Below are 11,448 nucleotides of genomic sequence, written 5' to 3'. Positions count from 1 at the left end.
TTCATGTGGCATGCATGATATAGTGCTGCTGCAGCAGGGTAAGCCCAGACTCATTAGTGCACTACCATGATGCTATGGGTTCACAGAAGCTGTGTACATGTACATACTGGTCATAATCACATGTTTCTATAGAGCAGTAAAGGCAAGGCTACCATTGACTGGGCTGGGTGGTACATTGCATTCTAGGTATGAATCAGAGATATTGGCACTAAATTGACTCAATAATATAACCACCATACTACAAGACCATTATTAGTGCAATATGAAGTGTGCATGACACTTTGCATGAAACGCTTACAGACAAAAATCAGTGGAATAAAAGATTATACATATACTATGTCTTTGGAAGTAGGTATATAAATACTGAAGGCAGAGTACTCACCTGATAATGGATCCCAGTAGTGTACGCAACACCTGTGATATGTGTGATGGGTTATAAACTGCACGCCACTGTCTTGTCCAGCTGTGGTTGTGGTGCAGTGTGTGTTTGTGTGTCGTAGGCGCATATGAAAGAAGAGGACACAAAGGACATGATGGCCCCTGTACCTAAAGGTAGGTAGGTATGGCAATGCTTCATAATGGTGATGGGATAACAAGGTGTGAAAGACTCTGCATGAGGCCAATATGCAGATGCAGGGATGGGTGTTGGGAATCCAACGCTATAAAAGCAGTGTGTACTTGTGTTGAGGGCATATATGCAGAAATACAGAAACCTGCTAACCAGCTGCAGACTTAGGGGAATAGAGCATATGGCCATAGGGGTATGACTTCTATGGACTACCTGACAAATGCAGTTTTTGAAATGTTTATCCACAAGTGTGCAGGGCTTGTCATGGGATGCGAAAGGCAATGGCTGGAAAAGTTCACAAACTATGAAAATAAGGTGTTACTGCAGGGCCCTTCCATACATAGCACATGTTTTCTGGCAAATATATGGCAGGCAAGATGTATATGGGCAAGGTTTGGCAGGGAGTGAGGCAGAATGTGGATGCAGTGGGTGGCCATAATAGGTGTTACAAAGTATAACATCCAGCAGTGGTTTCTTATCTACAGTTGTCTTTGAAGTGTTTGTTTTAATGTGCATAAGGACATTTCTGAAGGAAGTCGCTTTCTAAAAAGAGTATTCTAGTGGGATACTCTTTGCTTGGTGAGGGTGCAGATCCTTGTTTTGTTATATTCTGATTACCAATTGTTTTGCACCCTGTGTTGTTGCTAGTCTTTCCAAACTTTTCATATTTTAAGCATCACCCTCCTAACAGGCAGCATCCCAGAGGTTTCCTTATGCAAGTGTATAAAAGGTTGTATTCTGTTAACCTGCTGCCTTTTAGTTACTGGTGTTTGTTGGCACTTCTGTTATTTGCAGAGTGTGAAGCCCACAGTCTGCGGTGATGTCGGTGTATACTGCACAGTTCAGATACCATAACAAAAACTGTTTTAGACACAGAGGAAGAGTGACTCTGAGAGAAGAAAACATTTATTTGCCTTTTTAGCTTGAATTGTTTAATAAAAAATAAATTGATATAGGCGGTGCTTGCCAGACTCTGTCATAGTTAATGGTATATCTTCACTACAGCCAGATGGTGGCAAAATAAATAAATAAAAAGAAGAATAACCACATCTGAAATGAATTTTGAACTGATACTCGTTAACTTGGATGATATAAACATTTCCTTCGTCTTTCTTTTTTAGGGAACTTTGTTTCAGTATCCTTGCCATCTGCTCGACTCCACACTGCTCGTTCTACTGCAAACAGTTTAGCTGTGAATCACATGAAAGGTATGGTTATATAGCCCACTGTTTTACCAACACATCCTGCATTGTAACATAATCATTGCTGTCCTATTAAAAATGCAGTGTTTGACTTAAAAAAAAAGTGTAGCTCATTCAATCCTCATGTTCCAAAGTACATTTAAGTCATTATGAGATCACAGGAATATTAAAAACATGGATGTTTATCATATTGATCACTGCTGCAGTAGCCTTAGCCTTAGTTATATGGTTATAGCCTGCCAAGGATGTAATGGCCAGCCAGCTTCCAAAGCTTCAGGGCACCTTCCACAAGCCCAAACTGTCAAGCAGAATGAGCTGAGCTGACTAAAAGACAAGTGTGGGTTCAAAGCCCTTCAGAGCTTTACTGCCGCTGAAGAGTATGCTCCTCTGAGGATTTTGAAGATCGACATTCAGCTTGTGCTTTCCTTTGCTGGGCAGATAAGTTCCCTTTGGTTAAAAAACTTCCATTTTCTTAAATGTGTTGATGTTTTATTACTTTCTTCTTCTCTGTCTCTCTCAGTCCATTTTAGTGCCATTCAGCACTCTCCAGCACTCATTGTTTCCATAGCGGTTACTATTTTTACGGGGTTGGATTGCTATCCCATTGCACAACCTTTCTATCATGTATGCTCATGCCGTCTGGCACACTACACTCACACACACACTCATACCTATGGCCAATTTAGTGTGTCCAGTCCACCTACTACATGTCTTTAGAATGTGGGAGGAAACCAGAGCACCCAGAGGAGACCCACGCAAGCACAGCGAGGGCATGCAGTCTCTGCACAGAAGGCACCCCAGCTGAGAATTGAACTGGAGAACCTCTTGAGGCAACAACACTAACCACTGCACCATTGTGCTGCCCACTTTCTTCATCAGGAAAGTTATTTTAAGGCTGAGTGTTGTGTTTTAATGGGCTTTCTTGAGACTGTAAGTTTAAATGTATTGTTAACTAACCAAAAACATATTGTCTGTGGAGAAAATGTTTTATTTTTCTCTGGTGGGGGTAGTATAGTGTTTGAAAGTGGTTTTATTGTGTTTTTCTCTGTCAAAAAAGTAGCTTTTGTGGATTGATAGTTTTACTGGCATTTGCCGCTTGTCTTCCCCAGGAAAAAGACACCATTTTTGGCTTGACCATGGAACCAAGTACTGGTTCCCATGGTCAGTCCTTCTTCTAGTCACAAAAAGAAAAAGTTAATCAACCAGCCTTTGCCACTATAGCAGGCTAGGAATTAACCTCAATTGCAGGTGGGTGACTGTTGTGGCCATTTGTTGTACCTCAGACCACTCATCTTTTACAGTGGATCCCTCTGGCGTAGCACTACAGTCACTATGGGCCAGGGGTTAGCCATGTTCTCAGGGGCTGTTGGAATCCCCTCAGTGAGCAAGGCAGAGCCACTGTTGTTACTCCTGGGAGAGAGAACAATGAAGGCTTCCCTGTTGTGCCAGTATGCTAATCCATCCCTAGGGAAGCAGCTGCTGCCATTAGTAACACTGTGGGCCCTATTTTTCCTGTTAGAAAGAAACAGAAAATCAAGGATATATCTACTCCTCTTCAAATTTCTTTAGACATGAGTAGTTTACTAGGTCTGGCTCAGGGTTTAATTCAGGCTATTGCTCTTTCATGTAAAGTAGTTTCTGGTAAAAGAAAAAGAGATTCCTCTTTTTCTGAAGATATTCAAGATTCTGAATTTGAGCATGAAGATACAGGGACAGATTCAGGGTTTTCCTTCAGATTTCTGATTCAAACTCAGAGGAGAGCTCTGTTTCTGTTTCTTTCTCACTGTGGGGGTTTATCTTTCTCTAAGACTATTTATAAAATGTGCTGGTGTTTTCAGTGGGAAAACACCTACGTTTCTCAGTCCCTCAGAAAATTTTATGAGTTTTTACAGAAGGATTTTCCAGAATCTACACCCATTCCTCCTGTTTTGTCACATTGTTTCCAAACCTGACCCAGTAGCTATAGCTTTAATTGAGCCCACTGCTGCTAACCACTTAATTCCAACCCTACTCTTTTTGATAAGATGGAAAAATGATTTATAGGTATGGGGAAAAGAGTATACTTCTGCACCATTGGTTTTTAGAATGTTGAATGGAATGGTTCATATGTTAAATATTGTTCTGACATACTAAAAAGTATGAGGAATGTTTTACATACAGTTTCTTCTTTTGAGGAAAAGTCAGCTTTAAATAATTTGTTTGCAGTGTGTATGGCTCTGATACTTCTTCCAGGCTATGGCCACTGGTACTGATTTAAGGAGGTTTGCAAGACTGGATTGTTAGAACCTTCCAGATGACATTAAAAATGAGATTTAAATTCTCCCTTGGATAGAGATTTAGTGTTTGGCCCTACTACTGCAGAAGGGATCAAAAAGAAAGGAGTAAGCTGATCCAGGGAGTCTCTAGGATTTGTCAGCTCTCCTTTTCCAAATTGTTTTAGAGATTTTATTTCTTCTTATCCATTTTTGGCATAAAACAGAACAAACAGTCTCAACATAGTTCAGGTAAACAGATGTTTGAGAAGAAATGGCAAAGGGATTCCAAAAAGAAGTCTCTAACCTTTAAAAACAAAGGACAATCCGATATACCCGAGTGACTGTTCAAGAGACATTGTGACCTATTCTCACCATGGCCCCCTTTTTCTTCCAGAAAGTCTTACTCTCCAGTTTTCTGTTTGGAAACAGATAGCTTCATACCAGTGGGTTCAAAATCTCATTCATCAAAGTTACAGATGGAAGTGGGAGGAAATTCCTCCTTTCAAGGGGTCATTTCTCATCCTCCAGATGAGACTCTTGTTTCCACCTGTTTTTTATCACATGCTGTCCTAAGGACTGATTGAAGCAGTTCCTCCTTCACAGGCGGGGAAGGGTTTTTATCCCTTGTCAAAGAAAGAAAATACTTGGAGACCAGTTGTGGGTATTTTTTTTTCCTTAACCTGTTTGGGATAGTGCCCTAATTTAAAATGAAGTCACTTCACAACCTGTCTTATTCTTATTCTTTCAAGTTTCTTGGTAACACTACACTTATACGATGCTTATCACATTCCAATTCATCCAGACTTCAGACATTTCTTAAGCTGTTGTATGTTTAGATCATTATCAGTTCTCTACATTAACCTTTGGACTATCCACTGCATCAAGAGTGTCCACAAAGTGTCTAGCTCTAGTTATAGCACATTGCAGGCCACAGGCTATCCACGTTTTCCATATTTAGATGACTTGCTTATCTTTACAGAGTCTTTTTCAAAGTGCCTCTTGGGTGAGAGATCTCTTACATAAGCTGGGATCATTTTGTCTTTCCTGACTTCCTCACACAGGATTGTGCTCCTAGGGTGTGAACTATACACCTTAGTTCAAAGAGCTTTTCTCCTACAGGGAAAATGGATCCCTATTTACATATATTTCCAGTGTTTTCCACTCAGACTTTAGTCACTGTGAGGGAGTACCTCAGGATATTGGGTCTCTATGATTATCATAATACCTATAGCAAGACACCACATGAGAAAGATACAGTGGTATCTGAAATATCTATGGTCCCAGCAGCAGCAACCTTTAGCTTTTTAAATCCCAGTGCTGGGGGTTGTCAGAAGAGAAATATTTTGGTGAATATCCTTATCTTCTTCCTTGCTCCAAACCAGTCAGTCACCGACACATGCTTTGGACTTTGCTGGAGGAGCAGTTACATGAGGTATAAAAGTGCAAGGTTATGGGACACCAAGGACAGACACAAGCATATGTGTATATAATATATATATAAATATATATATATATAAATATATATATATATATATATATATATATATATATATATATATATATATATATATATAGGTGATGCTTGTCTTGATCGAGGCACTCAAATCTCTGAAGCATCTTTGGCACCTGGGACCTTTTCAAAGTGGTTTCAGGCAAAACCACTGCCATGTGGTACATCACCAAGCAAGAAGGGACCAGATCATACCCACTTTGCAGACTAGCTGTGTTATCTTGGAATATTGCTTTATGGCACAATCTCACTGTGCATTCTGTCAGAGCAAAACTGTGTGGCAGGCAAGCTGAACAGGATCATGGCAGACCCTCATGAATGGTAACTAGATTGGGGGGGGGGTGGTCTTCCAACCTTTGATCCATCTGTGGAGAGTTCCTCAAGTAGAACTTTTTGTCTTCTTTTTGAACAATAAACTGGCAAGATTCTGTTTCAGGACTCTATGGAAGAAGGCCTGAAAGACAGATGTCTTCTTTTCTTTGGACAGGAATGTTCTTGTATGCTTTTTATTTATTTATTTATTTGACATTTGTTTATCAATTTGGTCTGGCTGAGTGAGTGCCCATTTTCAGCAGAGACCTGAGGAGAAAAGCTGTAGGTTAATACAATGCAATGTAGACATAGTTTATACAAATATTTCAGAATATAAATACAATTGAGATACAGTAATACATGAAGATTAGCATCAGATTAATACATTGCAATTTAGAGAATTATCATATACATTTTACAGAATACAATTAAGGTGTGATACAGAAAACAAAGTGAGCAGCTATACAATTGTTTGTTTGTGTCTTTCGGCTTTTCCCGGTTAGGGGTCACCACAGCGGAACACCGGTCCGCTAATGATTGGCAGTAGAGTTTTACGTGCTGGCTTGCCGGGCCTAACGCACAAACTTCAATGAAAGAATGCCCATTCACGCATGTCGCCACACAGAAGACGCTATAGTGGAATTCATCAGGCTAGGAAATAATGGGTTTCGGGTTATTAACTTACTAGACAAGTTAAGGTGGTTATTTTATATTGAAGCAAGTTGTTAGGAAGGAGTTGTGTGAAATCTTTCCAAGTTAGATTTTAGAGGAGTACAATTAGCGAGGAGCTGAATGTTATAGTTAGAGAGTAAGGGAAAGCAAATAAATAGGAATTGTGATGTTGTTAGAGGGAGGTTCAAGGGAGAAAAACACTGAGTCTAGGCTGTAGTTTAAGTAGGAGAAATCATATAGGAGAACAAAGAAGCTAGAGAGAGTAAGGGTAGTAGAGTTAGAGAGAGAGAGTGAAGGGTAATAGAGAGAATAGGTGAGATGAGTAAGTAGGGGGAAAGGAGGGTATATAGGGGGACTGAGAAATGGATCAGAGAGGGGGGTTGAAGGGGTTACCCTTTCCACTACTATCCAGGGTACTTCTGAAGATTCAGAAGGAATCCTCAAGGTCATTGTGGTGACCCTCTTCTGGCCTAGCCAGCTGTGGTTTCTCTTCTATCGGAATGGCCAGGGGTAATTACCAAATGCTTCCTCAAACTGGATCTGCTCACACAAGAACAGGGATATTTGCTACACTGTGGCATCAATCATTTTCATTTGACTGCCTGGAGGAGAAGGTCCTAATTCCTTTTAGACATCTGTTTACTGAGGGTGTGCAGCAAGTACTGATAAAGGCAAGAAAACCTGCTGCTAGGAAATCATATATTGGGTTTTTAGTTGGTGCCAACAACATAGCCAGCACCCATTCGGAGGCTGTTTTTTCTCTGGATTTACAATATTTGTGTGAATTACCATGCTATAGTCTTTCTTATTCCTCTATCCAGGTTCATTTATCGGCCATTTCAGCATGCCAGCCCCATAGATCCTCCTCTTTTAAGACAGTCTCATGTCAAAATGTTCTTGAAAGGAGTTTTGCATAAGAGGCTGTCAAATAAACAGATTGCCCCTCCTTCAGATCTTCATTTTGTGTTAGAGAAGCTAACATTTGCTCCATTTGAACCTGCAAATCTGTCTGACTTGAGGTTCTTAACATGGAAAGCAGTTTTACTGATTGCTGTGTCCTCTACAAGAGGGGTATCTGATTTACAAGCTCTTATGGTGAGATATTTTTGAAAACGTATCCTTCTTTTATGCCTGCAGTGATATCCAAGTTTACTTTAAGCCAAAGTATTCATCTCCTTGCTTTCTTTACTGAATCTTGAATTCCACAGACAACTAAGGTACTATACTTACAGAATGATATCTCTCAGATCTTCGCATCAATTGTTTATTTCTTGTGAAGGCAGGAAGAAGGGACAACCTGCATCAAGACAGATTATTTCTAAATGGTTGTCTAAGGCAATTACCTTTTGTTAGACCCATTATAACAAATATATCCCAGGCAGGGTCAAAGCCCTCTCTACAAGCGCCTTGGCATCATCTATGGCATTTTGGAAAGGGCTGGATTCTAATAATATACAAGATGCTGCTACTTGGTCCTCTGTACATACTTTTACAATGCACTGTAAGCTTGATTCCTTCTCTAGGTCCAGCTCAAGCTATGGTAGGGCCAATCCCCAGAGGTTCCTGGACTCTTCTCCTTCCACCTCCCAAATATAGTTAGCTCTGGTAATCTACTCATATAGCTAAGGCTACTGCAGCAGAGATCAAGATGATAAACATAGTACAGTTGTGTAAGTAAACTTACCGTAGCAATAGATGTTTAAATGATCACTGCTACAGTAGCTGCTCCCTCCCTCTATCCCCATTTTTTTTTTGTTTTTTTTCTTTATGCCAAAGTGTGGACATTTATGTTTTGTTGTTCCTAGCATAGGCCTTTCAGGGCTCGGCCTAACTGTTTCTGCTGGCGGGAAAGCTCTGAAGGGCTTTGCACCCAAACTTGTCTTTTAGTTCATAGGTTGGTACTATGCTATCGAACCTAGGGCCTATACAAGCCTAGCCATAACAATGCCCTGGATATTTCTTCACAAAATATTTACTTGCCTGGACCCCTGTCTAGCAGGGCAACTGACATGATCTCTGGGGTGAATTTCCTATCTCCCATCCAATCATCAAGGTTCCTTTTGAAGAGGGCCAAGGAGGCGCTCTGCTTGACATGTATGGGCAGTCTATTCCAGAGTATGGGAAGTCTCTGGGTCAGGAACCTATCCCTGCAGCATGTTTTGTTCATTGTGATGACAAGATTTAGATCCCTACAGCGTGTGGCTCTGAGGGATTGGGATTTCTTTAAGTGGAGCATGTCCAACAGCTCAGGGTTTGACATGGCCTTGTATGTTAAGCAGAGATCACCTCTGAGTAGACGATATGCCACAGAGTATAGCTGGAGTTTTTTTTAGACGGTCAGCATATGGCATCTGCTTTAGGCCTGTGATTCTTTTAGTGAGGTATTTCTGCGGCCTTTCCAGCTGTTGCAGATGTCTTGTGAGGTACATACCAAACAGGGTGTTATACTCTATAATGGGTCTAATGAGGGATGAGTACAGTGGGACAGTGACCTCCTTTTTTCTGGATGAAAAGCCCTTAGTGATGAGGTGTGCCACATAGAAGGATTTCCTGACTGTTGTGGCGATGTGGTTATTGAAGGTGAGACCACTGTCCACCTGTGTCCCTAAGTCTCTCATCGCACTTTCACTGTTTAGTGTACTGCCACCTATGTGGTAATTCATGGGTATATGTTTTTTCCCAAAGGGGAACTACATTTCTTGGCATTAAGCTTGAACCCATGGCTCTGGCACCAAACATCTGTTTCTGTAAGGCCCTTTTGTAGAATATCCACATAATTTGGGGATTCAGTAATGGCTCCCAGTTTGCAGTCATCTGCGAACTTTGTTAGCCAGAGTCCCTTAGTGTTGGCCTGTACTTCAGAGAAGTAGATACCAAACAAGAGCGTTCCCAGGACTGAACCCTGAGGTACTCCACTTGTCATTTGTCTGGAGCTGGATTTGGAATCGGCTACTTTTACAGTCAAGGTTCTGTCAGTAAGCCAGTTGGCATCCCATCGAGCTCAGCTTGAGCTGCTTTACAGTTTGGATGTATGAAAGGTGCCCTGAAGCTTTGGAAGCTGGACAGCCACTATAGCCTTGGTAGAATGTAACCCATGTAGCTACGGCTACTGCAGCAGTGATCATTAGAACATCTACTGTTATGATAAGTGCAGGTTATACAACTTTGCATTTCAAGTAGTTCATATCTGCACTAATAACTAAAATAGTTTTGAAAAACATTTATTTTGATATGTGTTTTTAGAATTTGTTTAATGAAAGTAGTTTATGTTTTAAATTAGTTATGTCAGCCTAAACAGGGAATTATTTATTTACATTTTTGTTGTTTCTCCTGAATGCAAGATCATGCTCAGAGTTGCTTCACTTGCTTGTTTTTGTTCCCTGTAAGGAGTAAGAAAACTAATCATTTGTGATGGGAATTCCAGTGGTATCCCCTATCACCAAACAATATCTGTTTGATTTATAAGTCAGTAAGATATCCTTAAGGTAAGAAAAGATTTCCAGAATCTCCGTGGTAGCCTTTGCATGATCAAGGAAGGCATGTTTCTGAATCCTAAGGTGTTTGTTTAGTGTTATTCTGTTTAAGCAGTTGGTGAAAGGCCAACAGACTCTTCCTTTTTTGATTGTCTTCCAAGCATAGTCATTATCAAATATAACAATACTGTTATCAATTTTAACAGGAGCACTAGTACAAGCTGATTTTAATACTGGTTGTTTGTCCAAATATAAAGTGATAGTAGCAGTTATTGATACTGGAGATAGTTAGGGTTTAGTTGACTTTCTGTCTAAAGATAAATCTTTTTTTCTGCTGTCATTTGTCACTTCCTGCCACTTATATCATTAATGCCTTAACATTTAGCCACAATTCTTCATCCTTCCTTCACCATAATGTGCATGCAATTATAGTTTTCCAGTTAGCCCATCTTCTTCTGTCAAAACAGTGAGTCTTGCCTTCACTTTGCAACATCTCTACCAATGGAATGACTAAGAAAAACAGAAATGAAAAATACTGAGAGTTCTCCATAATCAGCCTGCCTTCACTCATTAGTTTGTATGTACCCCACTTTAATGGATTTCATTTTGAACACCACAGTGTCATAAAAAGATTTGTATTAACCTCATTTCCAAATGTGATGGATATAAAACAATAATTAAGTGCACTGTACAATGGCTGTACAATTACCAGAAAAGAATGCTGAAGATTAAATAACTAGGAGAATAAATCCAAGTTTCAAACACAGTAAGGTAGATGCCACCGTTGGGCATGTGTAAAGATGCATATGAAAGGATATATTTAAGGAAAGAGATGTCTAGATTTAAGTAAGGGTTTACATTATACTTTGAAAAGGAATGGAAATAGGCTGGAATGATCTAAAGGGAAATAAAGATTTGCTCTGAGAATAATAATGCACTGTTGAAACAAAACTCAGGCTGTTATGGAATTGGAGTAATATAAAAATGAATAGGATGACATCAAAATGGAATAGAAATGGAACAGAAAATAATAATATATATATATGGAATATCACCTGCCATGGGCACACAGTCTCATCCACTGAGCAGGTATGTCTGGATTCCCTTTGACTGGGGCCCTTTTGCATCCTGTCTTGTACATCATTGAACAGGGAAATACACATTACTGGTCCCCCACCAGCTCTACATCATCTTAGATGCAAGCTAGACAGATGTTTCTATTTAGCGCTAATACCACCTCCACCTCCACCTCCATCAGCGCAGGGTCTACCTACACCTATCAATCCTGCACATGTGTGTTCCTTCACATGCAAGGACTAGAGCTACCATGACTAACTGGCATAGCTGCAGCTCATGCCCTTCCTTGTATTGGCATTTACACTCTCTGTTTTCCACCTTAGCAGTAGAGTGGCAGCTGACCAGCTGCAAACCACTTTACTCATCCCAGAAGAGGCTA

At 40.3% G+C, this 11,448-nt stretch overlaps 1 protein-coding gene across 1 annotated transcript in view; it reads left to right on the top strand.

Moving 5' to 3' along the window:
- Nucleotides 1-11,448, top strand: part of LOC122799665 — a 1,990,791-nt gene that overhangs the window by 207,174 nt on the left and 1,772,169 nt on the right. Inside the window, exon 5 of the mRNA XM_044068913.1 lies at nucleotides 1,690-1,776. Coding sequence (XP_043924848.1) covers nucleotides 1,690-1,776 — 87 coding nt within the window. The remainder of the gene's footprint in view (nucleotides 1-1,689; nucleotides 1,777-11,448) is intronic.

This window comes from Protopterus annectens, chromosome 1.part0 (assembly GCF_019279795.1).
Source record: "Protopterus annectens isolate FY-2018-M chromosome 1.part0, PAN1.0, whole genome shotgun sequence".
NCBI lineage: Eukaryota > Metazoa > Chordata > Ceratodontiformes > Protopteridae > Protopterus > Protopterus annectens.
This window is presented reverse-complemented; position numbering and strand designations above follow the sequence as displayed.